Below are 20,961 nucleotides of genomic sequence, written 5' to 3' on the forward strand. Positions count from 1 at the left end.
TTTCTTTTGCACTAATGCTCTCGTATACTTGATTTTTCAATTTAATAATCTTCTTGAGTGCTTTTAAAAATATTTTTCTAATTTGATTTCTTGATTCTTCTTTTAATTCAATATTTTTGGCTTCTAATCCGTCTTCTTGTTTTACTTTAGGCTTAAGCCACAAGTACATGTGCTTAACCTCTAATTTGCACGTGCTCTGAAATAGCACTTCACCACGTGTTTCACTCGCCGACTTTAATCTTCTTGCATCGCACTTAAATCTTGATTAGTTTTTAAAAATCTTTTTATTGTTGAGTAGCTGACGACTTTATCTACGTCACTGAGCTTATATTTTTCTTCTTTAACCCTTTTTGACCGGTTAATTTTCACTTGAAAATCTTCTTCTATCGACAGACGTTTCTATACGAAAATTCGAATATCAATGCTTCACATGCATATAATTTCTCCAGATATTTTCTTCTTTAATTTCACTGCTCAATTTTTCACTGTGCGATTTACTTTTTTTAACAATAACCGTTAACTACTTTCCACGTGGCTTTTCTTCTAACCTCACTTTGTTTTACACTAAATATCTCTCATGTCACTCATATGAGTAGACATGCGGGATAAAATATAAATACCAACCACGCTCTGCTACCATGTTGATAAAGGTTGGATCAATAAACAACAACTTGAGGTTTAATTATTGTTTAAGTATATTGTAAAAGGCTTGAGAGCCTAGTCGGCGGCACGTCTGCTCACATCGGAGTCTTACAGGCAAGAGAGAGAGTGTATAGTACAGTACAGCATAGTCTGGCTCTACACACGGAATATGATATAGTACGTAATAGGCGATTAGAGTATAGCGCGAGACATGCGCGGTTCGTCAGCTCTCGCGTGAGCTCGTCTCAATGCACAAAATCGCAGTTGACCAATAGATGGCGCGACGTGTACCATTTTGGTACTAATAATCAAGATTATAATACTTACTATATTACAACAGTTATATATTACATAAAAACGTGTAAAGAAAAAATGATTTCTTAGTTCAAATAACGCTATAAGCAAATCGCGTTCTATTTTCAAATATTATAACACTCAGAGCTGCGTCGTTACTTGCACCATCTCAAACATTCAATTGCTCATACATCTACACTCTCACAGGAGTGCCCTACGCCTCCTCCTACACTGACAACAATAACAACAACAGAATTATCTACGACCAAGAATAGAAACATCATTGTGGGCATCGATCTAGCCAGGTTCAACCTGATGTGACATCGACTACGTCAAGCGAAGATGCGCTCGCTTTTTATGCGCCAGTCACCGATCCCTCTACGAACACCACCAAGGCTACAGTGAGATCACCTACGGTCAACCAGCTACCTGGGTAGCGTATACATGCGCTAAGTACATCGAGACGCTAGGAAGTCTAGTGGGTATGGAGGAAGCGAGACTGAAGAGGAGAGTAAGTGCCAAGGTCACCGCAATAGGTATATACAGCTCTGAGTGCATGCATTTTAAGCAGCACTTTTTATTTCTTTCTTAAAACTCATGAATATATTTTCAATCATTTTTTCTCCGGGAGTATAGTAAAAGTTTTTTGTTTTTCGAGCGCCGGCGCGGCGTGCGCATTATGTTATAAGTGTGTGTATTATGAATGAGTGTGCAAGTATGAATGTGATAGTTTTTCCGGTGGCTCGATTCCCGCTCCCTCCGTGGCCTATAAAAGGACCCGCACAACCCGTACTTGCTCACTAGCCGAAGCGCAACTTAAGCGCCAGCGCAACTAAAGCGCCTAGTCCCTGCTCTTGAGCAAATTACGCCTTGAGCAGGTAAAAGACTTAGAATATTTTCGAATATTTCTTGAACTTATACGATTTCTGTATCTCAAATACTTATAAATTTGTAGAGTCAAAACTGATAACGCAGCTAACGCGTATCAGTCTAGAACTTAGAATTATTTCGAATCGTTTATATACTTACAATTAGAAAAATCGTGATCCAAAGCCAATAACGCAAAAGTTAAGCGTATTGTCTTACAAATATATTGTATAATCAAAGCGAACATACAAAAATTTCTGTTATAAAGAATATTAGTAATTTACGCAATTGAATGATTGAATATATTTTGTTATTGAAAAGAAATAACATACTATTATTATTGAAATGACTGTCCACTACCTGGTATCCCGGACCTCTCTTATATTATAAAAATACATCAATATAAAATCAAATCTTTATTTGTGATCTGCTGTCAAAATTCAGACGCAGATCAGTAAATGATCATTACTCTTCTCAAAAATTAAAATCTTCTACGCGCACAAAGTCAAGAAGAGTCGTGACCGTTTCAAGCTAGAGTTACGACGTTTCCTGTGCAGGTTCTTCCGTACGTGGGATGATATCGTTCTGGAAGAATTTTCGCCCAGGTAATTGACAATTACGCATTTTTGGTTCATCCTTCTTGGTGGCTCGTGCTACAAAAGCAGACGACATATCAGTGAAAATTGTTGAGATTAATTTTACTACTTCAGAATAATTATTTGCAAAAACACGGAATTATCCCACGTCGAAAAAATATAAAGAATACTCTGCAATCATTTATTTATTAAAATATTTAATAATAAATCCGAAATTAGTCGAGGAAAATACTCCCGGATGAGTTTAAATTCGACGCTCTGATTGGCTGTCTCAGAGGTATAGAGCATCTTTAAACATTTGATTATTTTCAGTCTAGCCAGTGTTATTAAAAGCGTCAATGTATTCGGTCGGCTCTTTATTAGCCAAATCAGACGAGAGTATATGTGTTTGATTACTGGAGTTTCCACTCAAGTAGCAAGTTCTTAGAATCAGAAGTGTCGACCCATTCAGACGATATTTGAATAGTTTAGAAGATATTCGTGGATCTCCGAGAATCAGGTCTAAACTCACTGCCGACGATCAATATAGTTTATAAGAAGAAGCGAAAAAAACGTATCAGAGCAAATCTTACAGACTTATGTAACGCTGTTGATTTAAACACTTTGTAGACTGTTACCTCAACTATAACATCATAAATGAAAAATTAAATCTCTAATTTAAATGAGACAGTTGAAATTCATATAGAGCCAAAATTTATGAAAAGTCAACAACGTTTACAGTTGATATTCAAAAAATAAATAAACTACTACTTGTTACTAAAAATAAGTGAATATGGATCAACAAAAGTATTCTACAAATACACACTATTTTCCTGAACAAATAAGTTATAAAAGGTTTATAATGATACATCTAGTGATCAGAAAAGTAAAACCTTTATTGCCCGCATATTCAAACAGCGGGCAATAATGGCCTTTATTGCCCGCAAAATTTTTTTTTGTAATTTAAAAAAAAAGTTGATTTTGATAAATTTGCATTATTTATTTATTTTATATAATGTTTGAACAAGACAGAGCACGGTTGCCGTATCAAAAAATAGTCACATCAGTCCCTCTTAACACGTACGAAAAAACGCGAAAATACGTCCGCGCGTTACATAAAATATGGTGTGCACCAAGGGCTAAGTGTTTTTTAGGCCGAGTGTGGAGTTTGCAGTACGTGTCAAGGTGAGTTAGCCCGAGCCGAAGGCAAGGGCGTTTATGCGCCGCAGATGAATACTGCAACCACACGGGGCCAAAACGCCCACTTAGCCCGTGGTGCACACCATATTTTTTGTAACGCATGTACTGATTTCTGTGTTTACGCACACGCACATACACAATTGTACATAATCATACACACATATATGTATTTTTGATGTGAACTACTGTCCATTTACTTTAAAAAATTTTACGGGCGTTTTTAATTTTTTTTGCCCGCATATGCGAGCAAAAAAAATGAAAAACGCCCGCCGGTCTGAAAAAAGTTACTTTTCGCCCGCTTAATAGGTACGAAAAACGGGAAAATCGTGCTTGTTACAAAAACATTTTTTACTCTTAAATTACAATCTTATTTATTTAAAAACACATAAACTTATATTATATCCTACATATATTTTCCCATAAGAGAAACACTCCTCTGGCGACTCAAAGCATCCCAAATCTCCTGTCATTAACACCATAAAATCACGTAAAAGCAGTGCGCATATCGTACAACGAATGTTCACCCCCGCCCCCCCCCCCCCAATCGCTCTCGGTACGCTTACTCACCTCAATAAGTACACATATTTGAGAAGGCTACAAACATCTGGGCCTACGCCACGCGACCTTCATGAATAAACACATTTCCACTCTCAGCCCCGCAAGACCCCCGACCTCTTAGTATACCTGTCAACATTTTCTATCCCCCTAATACAAAAGCTGGGAAACACGGAAATTCGAAGCTCTCTCTCTCTCTCTCTCTCTCTCTCTCTCTCTCTCTCTCTCTCTCTCTCTCTCCCTCTTACCATACTCTACCTTTGCTAAACTTTTGCTCTCCTAATACACACAACTGCCTCATATGCGCCACTGCGCCCTCTTCGCAGCGGGTGGTCCGAAACCCAAACCCTCCTAGGCACGAATAGTCCCTGCTCCGGATACTCTCTTAATACTCAATTCCGAAAACAGGCCCCTCAAATTATTCACAACTTTCGGAATTTACAAATAATTTTTATAAACATTCATTTGTTCATAACACCTAAACATTTTTCTTACTTTATTCACTTACCTCAGTCATACACAAAATTATTTAATCCATCCAAGAAATTCGCAATAAACAAAATGTTCAACAACAATAAACAAATTTACAACAAATAAAAATGTATAAACAAACACGCTCGAACGAAACCAATTCGCCACCGCAGAACGATACCGTCCCTTAAGACTGACCACCACCGCCACCCTTCTCATCCACCCACGATCATCTAAGCTATAACGGACTCCAAGACAGGCCGCCACCTTGGATTGATACCGTCCCCCGATCCAGGAGCTCCTCCACCAGACCTAGGCCTCACTTCCCCCACGGATCGGCAGCGTCCTTAGACTCTCATGCCCCGCCCTTGCATGATCAATAACGTACCCCTTCTACTGCCTATACTTTCAAAACGCAAAATATTTCATAAGTCCAGTTATTACTAATGATTTTGGCCGACCGGAACCATATAAACGAAGAACGCTAAAACCAATTTCATATACAGAGAGTTATATACTGATGGTTTGCTTAAAAAATAGTTTAGAAGAAAAGATTTTTTCATGATACGTGCACGAAAAAGGCCACTTTCCATGCATGTAAAATGAATGAAAAATCGTTTTTCTTAGCAGCGGGAAAAACTACTCCCTTGGGAGGAAAAGACATTTTCCTCCCAAGGGAGTAGTTTTTTCCTCACTCTGCAGCCTATATCCGATGGATGTGTGTGTCTATATAAGTATTTCAAAAAGTATTTGAAAATTTTGAGAATATCGAAAATTTAAAAAATTTAATTTAATTTTAATTTAAAATTTTCAAAATTTTCAGAATTTTCGAAATTTTCAATATACCAAATTCAAAATATTGTTTTACTTTGAAAATTCCTCGAACTTCCCATTCACTTTATATGCATGACAAGTGGCATATTCGTGCACTTATCATAAAAAGTACGGTGTGCAACAAGGGGGGGAGTGTCTTTTTCAGACTCGGGTGATGTTTTGAGCACTCGTGTCCATCTCGGGCGCCTACAGCGGCCTCGACTTCCACTCGTGCTCCAAAAATCATCCTCGCTAGAAAAAGCCAATTTTCTCCCCTAGTTGCACAATATACTATTATGTGGTATAAACTTTACACATGTGTGTTAAACAATACTGATATGATTTTGAATCGATAAAAGAGTAAAATTTTCACTATTTTGATTGGAGAGGGAGGGAGGGGGTAGCATGCTTGTAAATATTAATTCTATATATGAACAAATTCATCACTAAATAATTTCACAACATATTACAATTACAATGTACTACTACATTCCAATACCAGCGCGAGGATGTTTATCGAGTTTTGTGACAAGGCTGAAATGAGATTCTTGTACATGCATCAAACCGTACTTCTTAACACGACGTGTGCAAAGCTCGATTTAGTATACGTTTTTTGCGATGTAGCATGTGCGTAACTATGTTTCGCATACGCAGTATCAAAAATTATTATTTTTAACACTTTGTTTGCGAAACATGGTTTTGTGCGCGCTGCGTCGCAAAAATATATGTTTAATTCTTAACTCTAGGATTAGAATAATCTCTGCAAGCAATTTTTTTGATGTTAAATTATTTGAGTTCTACACACGCTGTGGCAAAAAATATACGTTTTGTTTCTTCGCAAACAGTCACACAAGATTAATCTTATTTTCTCGCAATAGTATCGAAATATCTTCCTTAGAAAAAATGATGACGGCGTGTTTTAAAACAATAAAGCGATTTGTTTTGTTAGAAATAGTACATTGTACAACAAGGGGCGAAAATGGGCTTTTTCAAGCGAGGATGATGTTTGAGCACGAATGGTAGTAGAGGGCGCCGTGTGCCCTGTGTTGTTCGCCCCTAGGGGCGAAAACGACCATTTTCGCTCCTCTTGATTTTTGATTCTCAAATTATTGTAGGCTTGTTCTACCTTATAGGGAGCGAAAATGGATTAATTTATACATGTATTATGACCAGGGACTCTTGCTCTACATTTTATCTGACGCTCGGAAAACCCTATTTTCGGCCCACTTTATAGGCGCCGAAAATGGTCTTTTTATGCACGTGTTATAAAAACATATATTCCGTCTGAATGTAGGCGTAAGTTTGAACTGCTAACTTCAAGAAAATCGAGCACGCGTTAAATTTAGCTACTATTATTGAAAATTAGGAAAAAAAAACATACATTACACTTCTATAGACCTTATCCATTGGTAGAAATGTGTATTTCTTCAAAAAGTCATCTTTAAGAAAACTATTTATTTCTCTTTCCACCTGAAATTAAAAAATATTTTTTATAAAAAAACGAAATAATGTTTTCTTTAATATTTTAAAATAATTGATTAATAATTATGATTTGTATCTAACAATAAAAAATGTATGGTTCGGATATATAATTTTATTACAAATTGATTCGTAATTGTTTTTACTAATAATGGACAGAGTCGTTACCCGTGGTTTACCACAGCTCTTTGTGACCTCGTGAGGGAACGAAACAGGCTCTACAGGCGGTTTCGTAGAACACGTCTCCTCTGGGATCTATATTTTTATAGAATAGCACGGGACGATGCTCATAGACAGGTCGAGGAGGCCAGGCTGAATTTTTATCACTCACGCCTGTCCACCCTGACTGATATCGGCGAGATCTGGAGAGAGCTCGAGAAACTTGGAATCACCACCTCCAAGGACTACACCCCGTCTCGCTTCTCTTCGACGACCTCAACAACCATTACATTGCGGTCTTCAATGACCTACTGGTTCTTTTGTTGAGGACTATCTGCGTACCCTTGTGAGCTTGGACTTCCCTGAACAGTTCAATTTCAGGGAAGTCACCAAAACGGACATGTATACCACAGTAAAGTACTTTAACACTCAGGTCAGAGGCAGCGATGGCATACCATAGGTTGGTGTTTTCAAAGCACTGCCAGTACTCGCTCCTTTGATGTGTCACATCTTAAACCTGTCTCTGAACAAGTCATGCTTTCCCTCTGCCTGGAAGATGTCCTTGGTGCGGGCTCTAAACAAGGTAAATTCACCAACAACTCTAACCGACTATCGACCGATCTCCCTTCTTTGCTTCCTTGCCAAGGCGCTAGAGTGGCTGGTGCTTAGATAACTTTTAGAGTGTCTCAAATCAAGACTCTACCTAGACAACTTGCAAACAGGCTATAGCACTGGCCACAGCACACAGTCGGGCTTAATTAAGCTCACTGACGACAGGCTTGGTATGGACAGCAAGCGGGTTGAGTTTGAGTCGTCAATTCGTAGTCTGGGTTTAGTGCTTGATTCCAAACTTACCTGGAAGGAGCATGTAGTGCAACTATGCAAGCGTGCACATTCACTTATGTACAGACTTAACTTTTTCAGAAAACAGTGACTTAAGTGACTTAACGCAAGACTAAACTAGACCAAAAACTCCAGAGACTCGTAAACACAGGTATACGGTACATCTACGGTGTGAGGAGGGATGAGCATATCACGCCTTATAGGCGATAGTTGCAGTGGCTCACTACTGCTGAACGTCGAAATTATTTTGCGGCCTGTTATTTAAGGAAACTTTTCAACACATCTGACTCAGACGACGCTGCTACTATCAAGCGTCTGTCCGAAGAGTTATCTCAACATCCGGCATGGTCCCACACATCATACCTCATCGTCTCACACGTGGATTGACCTTATCATGACCGACGAAAACGACACGATCTTGGACTCTAAGAATGAGTGGCTGCCTAGTTTCGGCAAGCATTGTGTCATAGATGTCTCGCTAGACATCTACGCTCCCACTCCTGCGAGTGACACTTTCTCTTACCGGGATTACAAGTGCATAGACACAACTAGTCTTGTCGACCTCTTTTCTTGTTATGACTGGACAGCCATAAATTCCATCGAAACCGATCTGGAGGGCGCTTTATGCGTTGCCCACGTAGGAAATATGCTTCTTGGTCTAGACCAGAACTGAGGCTCCTCATCGCTAAACGCAATGCTACACTCACAAGGAAAGGTACCCAACCCGAACTCACCGATTTTGATGATTTTCATATATGTTGTAGAACATAAAAAAATAAGAGACACGTATTTTTTTTTATCGGCTAATTTTCACTTTTAAGGGGTAAAAACCTCCCCTAAAGTTAACCCCCAAAAAGCGTTTTTTTTAAATATCTCGGCTTAAAATTAATATTTTTCAATGAAACAAATTGGAGGTTATTTCTTACAAAAAGAGCAAGTATTTCATGGTGATTTGAAGAGTAAGGGTAGCATCCCCTATTTTTTAGGGGTTGAAAACATATATTTTTTGGCATAATTTTATAATAAAAATGTTTAAACCGACTAAAAAAAATTGGAAAAAATGTTTAAACATCCTTAATAACAAAATTTTGTTGACGTCTTTCGGTGTTTTCATAAATATTACCCCTAAGGGGGTAAACCACCCCTAACACAAAATAACTGTAAATATGTAATTCAATACATAATATTTCGTAGAAAGTTTGTATATAGAGGTTTTCGAGGTCGCTGATTACAAATCTGTTATCAGATTTTGAAAATTCAAAATGGCGTATCCAATATGGCGGACGGAAATATCCAAAAAAAATTTTATATAATAAAAAGGTTTTAAACGACTACAAAATTTGGAAAAAATTTGTAAACATCTATAATAAACAAATTAAGTTTTTCGGTTTTTTCATAGATACTTCCCCTTAGGGGGGTAAACCACCCCTAACACAAAATAACTATAAGTATACTTCAATCCATAATATTTTGTAGAAGGTTTGTATATAGAGGTTTTGGAGGTCGCTGATTACAAATCTGTTATCAGATTTTGAAAATTCAAAATGGCGGATCCAATATGGTGGACGGAAATATCGAAAAAAAATTTTAACTTTCAAAAAAACTTGTTTACAAATGTGGGATCTTTGTAGCCTGTACATGTGAACTAAAGAGCCTTAAACCCTAAACCCCTAAAGAACAAATAGGCTAAATGGTTGTGCATTTTAACCAAACGACTCCAAACCCCTAACCTCCAGACAAGCCGAAGGCCTATGCTTTACCGTAGACACGAGTATAGACATATTACCGATATTTTATTCTATCATTTTGTATGTAACAAATAACGTCTCGTTTTATGTTTCAATCAAAGATTATTTATTTTTCTGCTTTTATAAATTAGCATAATTTCATAAATTATAAAGTATTTCATAAATTGCATAATTATATAATTTTATAAATTCAAAAAGTCCACACTTTTTTGCAAATGAAAAAACATAGGTTAATAAAATTAGTTTATCAAACTCTTTTGCGTTTTGTAATAAAATTTAATGTTGTCAAACTTGGGAGTTTTTCATTGTTACAATTATTTCGTAAGCCAAACGTTTTTTAGATGAATTCTCGAAGTAATGATTATTCTATAGTAAAATATTTACAGTCTGGAATTCCATAATAATACTATTTGATACGATTTAATGAATTTATCAAAAAATCTAAATTTAATAATAAATATTATTCTAATTATTATTATTATTTTTCATTATCATTGCTATTATCAGTATTACTGTTATTATTGCTATTGCAATTATGCTTATTCTTATTATTATTATTATTATTATTATATTACTATGATAATTTTTGTAATTGGTAAAAATACATAAAAGAATATTAATACTCGAACTTCATTTGCAATTAAAGAACACGTTGTTATTGAAAGGGAATTTTATATGCATTCATTAGTTTAATGAATGTTATCGTACATTCAATGATAATAACACAGATAAATGTCTTTCACTCATAAAAGTTGTTGACAATATGTGCGAATCAGTATGTTCTTTTTTTAGATTGTTTTCATCGAGTGTTTACCTCAGCTGCCTGTGTTATTTTTTAGGCAGTGAGTGAGTTTTGTGGGTATTCTAATTCGATGCCGGAAAGTACGAATAGTACGTCTTTTTGTTTGTCAGTGGTATCATACAGTTGTAGAAAATTTTCTTTAGTGATTTTATATAGATTTACATTATTCAATTTCAAAGTGAATAAAAGTTGAATAAAACCAAAAATAGAGTTTTCCGAACATCACAAAGTGGAACGAGAATTCTTCTCCAATGCATAAATTAATGATTTGATTCAATTTACATTCACTCGTTTTATTCTGGTAGAAATGTAGCAGTCGTGCCTTACATGCAAAAACACAGCTTGTATAAATTTTACCGCTTGTTTTCATTTTAGATTGAAAAATGAAAATTAATCCGTTAAACGTTCTAAACTTATTATTAGCATACTTTCAAGCGTTAAACATACCAGATAGTGTCACGAATTATCACGAAACAGAGTTGGCCGAAAAAATAAAAGAAATTTTAATAGATGCAACACATGATTTCAACGATGTAGAAATGATTACTGATGACTCTTTGAATTTTCAAGAAGAGTATAAAGACCATAATGTGGAAATAATTGAAGATGAAGTGCAACATCATTTTCCTGATCCGGATATAGCACCAACAAATCAATGTACAGCAGATAATGAAGAACTAGATTTTGAATACAAAAAAAGAGCTGTAGAATTTTGGAGAAGTAGCAAAACGAAGCAAAATTTAAGTCTCAAAACAGTGCAAAACAGATTCAAAAAAGTATCATCTATTAGTCAGCTACGTCGTTGGGCTCATTCAATTAATAAAGGTGGCACGTATAGAGAAAAAGTAGCACAAATTTGTCAGTATACCCTGGATAATTTTCAAGCAGCTCTCGACAGTGGTTCAATTATCCATGATGAAGATATAATTCGATGGGCCTTAGAAGCTAAAAAAGAAATTGGTTTTGATGATATTAGATTCAAAGCTTCTAAACATTGGTTACTCAAATTTAAGCAAGCACACCGAATAGTTTCTAGGAAAATAAATAAGTTCATAACAAGAAAAACACTAGAAAGTAGTGCAGAACTTACGGCTAAAGCTGAAGCATTTATCGATGACGTTAAATCGTGTATACCAAGGATTGGACTCGAAAATTTGTATAATACAGATCAGAGCGGATTTCAGCTAGAAATGCATTCTGGAAGAACATTAGCAGTAGAAGGAGAAAAGCAAGTGCAATGTCTGGTACAGTCAATTTCAGCAACAACGCATAGTTATACTATACAGCCACTAATATCAGCTACTGGACAACTGTTGTCACCGCTATTTCTTGTTTTAAAGGAACCAAGTGGCAAGTTTGGCCCTATTGTAGAACAAAACATATTTAGACCAGAAAACGTGTACGTGGAAGCATCCAAATCTGGAAAATTAACAACAAGTAAGGGAACTAATAACAATTTTTACATTGTAATATCGTTGATCAGTTAATTAGTAAGTCGTTTAATTGCAGATCACTTCAAAATCTGGTTGGAAAAAATATTTTATCCCTATGTAGGCCATCACTCAATACTATTACTTGATTCTTGGAGTGGTCATTGTGACAAAGTTATAGAAGAAACAATGCCACAAAATAAAATTATTAACATAAAAAAATTCCAACTGGAACCACAGGAAAAATACAACCACTTGATGTCTATGGATTCCGTATTTGGAAAAACTTTGTCCGAACATTTTCTGATAATGTAATGTTAATGGATCATGATATGAATTTACATGTGAGAAATAATATAATTAAACTTCAATCATTGGTTCACAACCAACTGTCTTCACCGAGATATATAGATTTGTTTAAATATTCCTGGTATAAAAGCGGTTACGTCAATGAAAAACCAGATAAATTTGATAATCCTATAGATTTCAGTTTTGGAAAGTCTTGTGCAACACATTGTGAAATAGAAGGGTGCACAAACATTGCAATTGTACGATGTGGTTGGTGCAAAAAAGCATTGTGCTTTAAACACTTTTATGAGGACTACCATTATTGTAAAAACATCGTAAAATAATATATTTTATGCTCAATACAAAAAATGCACTATGGCAAAAGATAAAAGATTGTAGATTATTATTATACTCTAATATTATAAACAAAAATACATTATAAGTTGAATTTACAATAAAGGAATTTCAATAATATTCTGATAACAATTTCTACGGAAATTATAAAACTGCTTCACACACAGAATTTTCTTGTTTACAAATTTAGGAATTTGAGGTGGTTTGGTTAAAAAGCACAACCATTTAGCCTATTTGTTCTTTAGGGGTTTAGGGTTTAAGGCTCTTTAGTTCACATGTACAGGCTACAAAGATAACACATTTATAACAAGTTTTTATGAAAGTTAAAATTTTTTTTCGACATTTTCGTCCACCACATTGGTTCCGCCATTTTGAATTTTCAAAATCTGAATCTGATTTGCAAAGAGCGATCTCGAAAACCCTTATATACAAACCTTCTACAAAATATTATGGATTGAAGTATACTTATAGTTATTTTGTGTTAGGGGTGGTTTACCCCCCTAAGGGGAAGTATCTATGAAAAAACCGAAAAACTTAATTTGTTTATTATAGATGTTTACAAATTTTTTCCAAATTTTTTAGTCGTTTATAACTTTTTTATTATATAAAATTTTTTTTCGATATTTCCGTCCGCCATATTGGATCCGCCATTTTGAATTTTCAAAATCTGATAACAGATTTGTAATCAGCGACCTCGAAAACCTCTATATACAAACTTTCTACGAAATATTATGTATTGAATTACATATTTACAGTTATTTTGTGTTAGGGGTGGTTTACCCCCTTAGGGGTAATATTTATGAAAACACCGAAAGACGTCAACTAAATTTTGTTATTAAGGATGTTTAAACATTTTTTCCAATTTTTTTTAGTCGGTTTAAACATTTTTATTATAAAATTATGCCAAAAAAATATATGTTTTCAACCCCTAAAAAATAGGAGATGCTACCCTTACTCTTCAAATCACCATGAAATACTTGCTCTTTTTGTAAGAAATAACCTCCAATTTGTTTCATTGAAAAATATTAATTTTAAGCCGAGATATTTAAAAAAAGCGCTTTTTGGGGGTTAACTTTAGGGGAGGTTTTTACCCCTTAAAAGTGATAATTAGCCGATAAAAAAAAATACGTGTCTCTTATTTTTTTATGTTCTACAACATATATGAAAATAATCAAAATCGGTGAGTTCGGGTTGGGTACCTTTCCTTGTCAGTCGCTCGCTCTCTCTCTCTCTCTCTCTCTCTCTCTCTCTCTCTCTCTCTCTCTCTCTCTCTCTCTCTCTCTCTCTCTCTCTCTCTCTCCATCTCTCTCTCTATCTCTCTTTCTCTCTCTCTCTCTCTCTCTCTCTCTGCCAACTTCACGTGAGTACACAAAGTCCTGCTCTGCTTTGCTTATTTTTCTCTGCACTCTTACTGCCGCACGCTGCCTTCGGGCCTATTCTTTTATAGTTTGTTGCACGCGCTATTCTGCAACCTTCAACGTGATATAATATTCACTGGAGGCTGCAACTTCCTACAACGCTTTTTTCCTGCTTCAACATCTGTCGCTGACACATAACCTGCAAACACGCACGGCTTCTCTCCTCGCTGTACGGCGTCTCTTTTTCCCTCTAAGTGATCCACGTGGAGCCACCTGTTGGACAGACGGATCACCACCATCAACGTCTCTACCATCGAACACAGTAAGTTGTCGACAGAGACATAACATCGTCTAAAATGAGCGGAATTGGTGGGAAAAACGCCGAAACGCCCGTTACGTGTGCTCACTGCAACAAAGCAGCCAGGGGAAAAATGAGGACCTGTGAGTTGTGCAACGAGCATTTCCACACCATTTGCGTCGCTCTACGGTTCATAATGGTGGGAGATGCTCCCACACTCGCCTGTGCTGCCTGTGCAGGGGAATACGCCGTCGTCACGCCCAAGATCACGCATACGAGGGCGAAATCGGCGGCAGCGACAGCATCAACGGCAAACACATCCGCCAAGGGCACGCCTGTAACAGGTGTGCCCAAGAAGAATAAGTCTGCGCCCTCATCTCTTGCCGGCTCCAGAACCCAGTCGCATGCGAGAACACAGGCGACGTCCATCGAAGGGTCCCTCAAGGACATCTTCGCGGCACTGGACGACATCAGGAGGGTCCAAGATGAGGCCCTTCAGGCAGAAAACACCGTGTCTGAAAGGGTCTCATGAATCGAGAAGAGACTTGGCCCCCTAGAAAAACGCCTCAAAGCCCTTGACGACTTGCCTGCGCTCAAGAGTCGGCTAAGCAATGTCAAGTCCTCCATCTCTGAGCTGCAGGCACAATACCAAGAGCTGTCGTCAAGGAGCTCCGCAGAGCAGCAGAACAACAGCATTGCTCCGGCCTCGGAAGAGATCAACAACCTCCGCAGCGAGCTGGCTGAGATCAAGAGGAGGCAGGAGCGCTCTGCGGGCACTGTGGTGGTGATCACCGGCCTGGCCTATACCCAGGAGACGTCACTGCAACTCCTGGCTTTCTCCGTCCTGGCTGCACTGGATCCCACGGCTCTGAAGCGGGACGCGGCAGACGTCAGGATCATGGGGAGACTTGACGCAACCAACATCAATGCGCAAGGTGACAGCAGACTCCCACCTCTAGCTGTCACTCTCTCTTCCAGTGCGCTGGCCCGCTCCATAATAGTGGCCAAAGCCAGGAAACGCAAGCTTCACACTAGTGAATTGGATGATGCACTACTGGAGGAAGCGAGAGCTCTCTGCCCAGACCACTAGGGACTCATCAACATCAATGAGCTGCTTCCTCCAGATATCCACCAGCTGCGAGTCAAGGCCAGGCTGGAGACAAAGAAGAGTAGGGGATACCGCTCTTTCGTGAGGGACGGCAGGATCTTCATCCGTTCTGGCGAGGACAACGAACGGGCCACCATCATCACTACAGATGCTGATCTTGAAGCTTTTTTAGCCCGCACGCCGCCAACAGGCAACACGGACACCACACACTAAAACACATACAGATCATCCCACCAAAACCACCATCTAAAACATCAAACTCATCCACATCTACTTCTAAAGCGTCTCTGTCTGGGGGCCTAAGGGTCTGTCATTTCAATGCGAATTCCCTTACGGGTCACATTGAGATGATCAGGTTCTTCTTGTCCACTTGTTCCCCCTTCCACGTAATAGCTGTAACTGAGACCTGGCTAAGCGACAAGATATGTCCATCCCTTCACTCGACGACTACACTCTGTACAGACGGGACAGAAACAGGAACGGTAGAGGTGTGGCCCTCTAGATTCATCACTCATTGACAGCTAGTATTATTTCGTCATCTGACGGTGAATGGTCGGGCAAACCAGGTAAGCCGGAGTATCTTTTCTGTGAAATCACAGCTAAGGGAATATCGCCCATCTTCGTGGAGGTTGTGTATCGCCCTCCTCATTCTCCCTTTATCCAGGGATCTAATTTCATTGAACAACTAACAACACATATAGACAATTACTCCACGAAGGTCATCATGGTCGACTTTAATGCAGACCAGCTTTCCTCGTCTGAAGACGCCAACTTCATCAAGGCTTTTATCGACGAAAACTCCCTTACTTCTGTGCCATATGGTGCAACCCATCACAGACAGGACTCTGACACCTGGCTCGACCTATGCTTAATCGATGAGCAGGATCGCCTGCTCTCATATTGGAAGACAGACACTCCTTTCATCAACGGACATGACCTTATCACAGCCACACTCGACGTACAGATTCCACGCCACGTACCTGCTACATACACCTACAGAAACTACAAAGGAATTTGTGCTGAGAAGCTAAGGGACTTCCTTAGCGCACGTGACTGGTCATCTTTCACCACGCCATCACTTGAAGAGTGCATTACCATCCTTAATGACAAAATCACGAAAGCCATAAATCATCTCGCCCCATTAAAGACTGTGACACCTGGACGTAAGCGTCACCCGTGGTTCACCGCGGCTCTACGTGACCTTTTAACTGAAAGGAATAGACTCTACAGGCGCTTTCGCAGAAGTCGACTACCTTGGAATCTGTACTTTTATAGAATCGCAAGGGAACGCTCATAGACAGGTCGAGGAGGCCAGGCTGAATTACTATTATTCACGCTTGTCTACTCTGACCGACGTTGCAGAGATATGGAGAGAGCTTGAAAATCTTGGTATTACTACCTCTAAATCTTCTCCACCTGCTCGGTTCTCTCCAGATGCTCTCAACAAACACTTTAGTTCCATCTCAAATGATCCTCAAGCTCCATCTGTTGAGGAGTATCTGCGAACCCTTGAGAGTCTAGACCTCCCTGAAGGACCTTCCACAGGTTGTAATCTCCAAAGCATTGCCAACACTCGCTCCTTTACTTTGTCAAATTTTCAACCTGTCTATGAGCGAGGCACGCTTTCCTTCCGCCTGGAAGTCATCGCTCGTAAGAGCATTAAACAAGATCAACTCTCCAACAGCTGTAACAGACTACCGTCCGATCTCTCTACTTTGTTTCCTATCCAAGGCGCTGGAGTGGCTGGTGTATCAAATCTCTGAATACCTTGAAACAAGACTTTATCTTGACAACTTCCAAACTGGATTTCGCGCTGGCCACAGCACGCAGTCCGGCTTAATTAAGCTGACTGATGATGTCAGGCTTGGGATAGACAGAAAGAAGGTCACTCTTCTACTTCTATTTGATTTTAGTAAGGCGTTTGATACGGTGTGTCACGTCAGGCTTCTCGGAAAGCTATCCTCCTTCGGCTTCTCCGAGCAGGTTCTCCGCTGGCTTGCATCTTACTTCTCGGGAAGAGAACAGGCCGTCATTGGTGACAACAATGAGATCTCTACCTTTCTACCACTAAACACCGGTGTCCCACAGGGGTCAGTTTTAGGCCCCTTGTTGTTCTCGTTGTACATCAATGATATTGGTTTTTGCCTAGATTCAGATGTGTCCCATCTAATCTACGCGGATGACCTGCAGATCTACAGCCAATGCTATCTCGAGGAGCTTGACTCCTATTCTGTCAGGATGAGCGCTAACGCCGAGAGGATAATGGGCTGGGCTGTGCTGAATAGACTTAAACTAAATGTAACTAAAACTAAGGCTATCGTCCTGGGTTCCTCCTACTATATAAACGCTCTACCTTCTACTGCTAACACCTATATAAATATAGGGGGAGCCCAGGTCAACTTTGAATCATCGGTGCGCAACCTGGGGCTGGTGCTTGACTCCAAACTTACATGGAAAGAGCACGTTGCACAAATTTGTAAACGTGCTCACTCTTTAATGTACCGTCTCTATTTTTTTCGGAAAAGCACTAGCCTTAGATTGCGCCAACATTAAGTACAAGCACTCCTGTTTCCTCTCATTGACTATTGCTCACTTGCTTACTGCGACCTGACTCAGGAACTTGACTTAAAACTGCAGAGGCTTGTCAATACGGGGATCCGTTATATCTACGGTGTGAGGAGGGACGAGCACATCTCCCCTTACAGGCGTGAGTTGCAATGGCTTAACACCGCCGGACGTAGAAAATACTTCATGGCCTGTTTTCTAAGAAAAATGTTCAACACCTCAATACCTACTTATCTATTAGCCTATTTTGATTTCCACGTCGCGCTCAGGCCTGTGGGGGGTGAGGTGACTCCACTGGACATCCCGTCCTTCAAGACGGAGACGCTGAAGAATTCATTTTTTCATCAGTGCCACCTACCTCTGGAATAGCCTTCCATCTCATCTTCGCAACACACTATCCATATCACACTTTAAACAAGCAGCTAAAAATTACTTCTTCAATCTGGAAAACACATAAACATCACACAAAGATACACACATTCTCATTCATCTCATTTCACTTCATTCCATTTCACACTCTTCAAACGCACTAGCACCCTTACACAAAATTTTTATTCTTTTTGTAATATACTATAATTGTATATGTGTAAAGAAATAGCATTTCTTTGATTCAAATTTTACTGCGCTTAACGCAGAGGTTGAATAGCCGCCGTTAGAGGGAACCACTAATAGAAAGAGATAGATAGAAACCAATAGACAGAGAGAGACGACCACGAGCACGTGTTCATAAATCCAAAATACAAAAGCCTATAAATAACATAAATAAAGTTTAAACAAAGAGAAGATAAAAATAAACTTTAAATGTCGTTTCTCTATTTACAGGTGAGTTGTACATAGTGTAAATAATCATTGTAATATTTAATAATAAATAAAAATCTCTATTTACAGAGAAACACTTTCTAGTGTATTTGAAAATCCTAAATAATAGATAACAGTCTTATAAAACGATATTTCTAGTTAAAACAAAAAAAAGTGATCACGATGGAACAGCTCCAATTCGAATTTGCTATAATAGCAGCAAACGATAACAAATCAAACATAATAGCCATAACCTCAATAACTACAGAGAAGGGGCAATGCTATACTATACCAGATGAGTTAAACCATTGGCAAATCATAAGATGATCATGAAGATAAGTAACTTTCCAAAAATCAAAAATTCTCTAAAAAAAAGACATCAAACCAGAAAAATAAGGGTAAAATTAAATGACGAATTGAAAAATACATATATAGATGAGACAAATAACATACAATTCCAAGATCAATATTTAGAAGAAATAAATTTAAACCAAACTGCAGAGAAGGATAACCTACAACTAATTCTAGAAAAGCTAATAGAAACTACAAAAAAAAGATGACCACCAACATCTGAAACAAATTTATTATTGAAAAATTTACAAGTAAGAATTCAAATGTAAAACAATGGATGGAAAATTTCGAAAAAGAATGTACACGATTCAACATAACAAAAGATGAAACGAAGATAGAAATATTAAGATTATTTTTAGAAAAAACATGCCTAAATTGGTATAGTTCAATGGTTACAAAATTAACAGTAAATTCTGAGTGGAAAGTGTGGAAAGAAAAATTCCTGGAAACATTCGAAAACAAAAGCTGGAATCTGGTTACATACGCGTTTGGATTTAAATATAAAGAGGGACTATTACTAAATTATGCATTGAGAAAAGAAAAACTCATACTAGATATAAACAAATCTATAGACTCCAAAGCACTGATTGATCTTATCGCAACAGGTCTACCTGAATTTATTTTAAACAAAATCAGCAGAGACGAACTCAACGATAGCTCAGATCTATTTAATGAGATTAGAAAATACGAAGGTATGATGTACAAAAAACACTATGTAAAAACCAAAGATAATAGGCCAGATTAAAAAAAAAACTGAAGAAAAAAAGCCATGCAAAATATGTGAAAACTTAAATAAAGGAGTTAGATACCACGCAGAGGAATCATACTGGTTTAAAACGCAAAATATCGGATATCAGAAAGATAAAACATTTTATAACGTAAACAATAATTCTATGGTTGAAGTAGATTTAAATACGGATGAAAAAACCGAGTAATTACGCCATTAATTAAGATCAAGCTACTATTAGACAACCAATTAGAGGTATGAGAAATTTATGATTCAGGTCCACAGATCTCTTTAATAAATTCAAGACTAGTCAAAATAAAAAAAGAAAAAAAAAGACGTAAATGCAGCATACATGAAAACAGTTAATGGTGTAAAGAAAACGGATGGTTTGATAACTATTAAGATAAAGATTTTCGACATTGAAAAAGAAGTGGATGTGTATATAGTAAAAAATGAAGATTTCGATGATTGCATAATAGGGCTAGATATGATAAAAAAATTTTAATTAACCCAAAATGAAAAACTAGAAATAATACAAAAAACTGTTACAGATGAAGAAAAAATACAAAATATAACTGAAAAATACTCAATAAAAAAAGAAGATAAAGAAAAAAAGTTAGAACTGTATTCGATAAATTTCAACGAACACATACAAGAAGAAGAATTCGAAATTAATATAGACCATTTAGACAAAGAAAAAAAAAGATGAGATAGAGAAAATAATAGAAGAATACAAAATAGTTTTCGCAAAAGATAAGTATGATATTGGAACGGTCAAAGATTGTGAAGCGCACATTGATCTACTTATAGATAAGTACTGTAGTAGGAGACCATACAGATGTACAATAGAAGACAAACAAGAAATAGAAAAACGAATATCGATTTTATTAAAAAAACATTTAATAGAAGATTGCTATGGTCCATTTGCAGCTCCGGTAACACTGGCATTTAAAAAAGATGAAAATAAGAGATCAAGATTGTGTGTAGCTTTCCAAGAATTAAATAAAATTATTACACCAGAAGCTCAACCTTTTCCACTAATAGAGGATTTAATAATCAAGACACGAAACTGTAAATATTTTACTACACTAGACATAAATTCAGCCTTTTGGTCAATACCATTACGGATCGAAGATAGAGAAAAAACCGGATTTGTCACACAGGATGGACACTTCCAATGGACTTGTCTACCATTTGGGTTAAAAACTGCCCCAGCAATTTTTCAAAGAATCCTTA

The 20,961-nt window shown here is 37.6% G+C and overlaps 1 protein-coding gene across 3 annotated transcripts in view; it reads right to left on the reverse strand.

Annotated features, from left to right (window-relative positions):
* LOC100114711 (sperm-associated antigen 7 homolog) overlaps positions 1 to 20,961 on the reverse strand; it is a 313,215-nt gene that overhangs the window by 114,519 nt on the left and 177,735 nt on the right. For 2 of the 3 annotated variants that reach the window (XR_004226823.2, XM_031924488.2), the window contains exon 5: positions 6,799 to 6,887. The exons of the other annotated variant lie outside the window; for it this stretch is intronic. Coding sequence is in view for 1 of the 2 variants with exons in the window: in XM_031924488.2 (XP_031780348.1) it covers positions 6,799 to 6,887 (89 nt within the window). In the remaining variant the exon portion in view is untranslated. The remainder of the gene's footprint in view (positions 1 to 6,798; positions 6,888 to 20,961) is intronic. 3 annotated transcript variants of the gene reach the window in all.

The sequence above is a fragment of the Nasonia vitripennis genome, assembly GCF_009193385.2.
Source record: "Nasonia vitripennis strain AsymCx chromosome 1 unlocalized genomic scaffold, Nvit_psr_1.1 chr1_random0002, whole genome shotgun sequence".
Taxonomy (NCBI): Eukaryota; Metazoa; Arthropoda; class Insecta; order Hymenoptera; family Pteromalidae; genus Nasonia; species Nasonia vitripennis.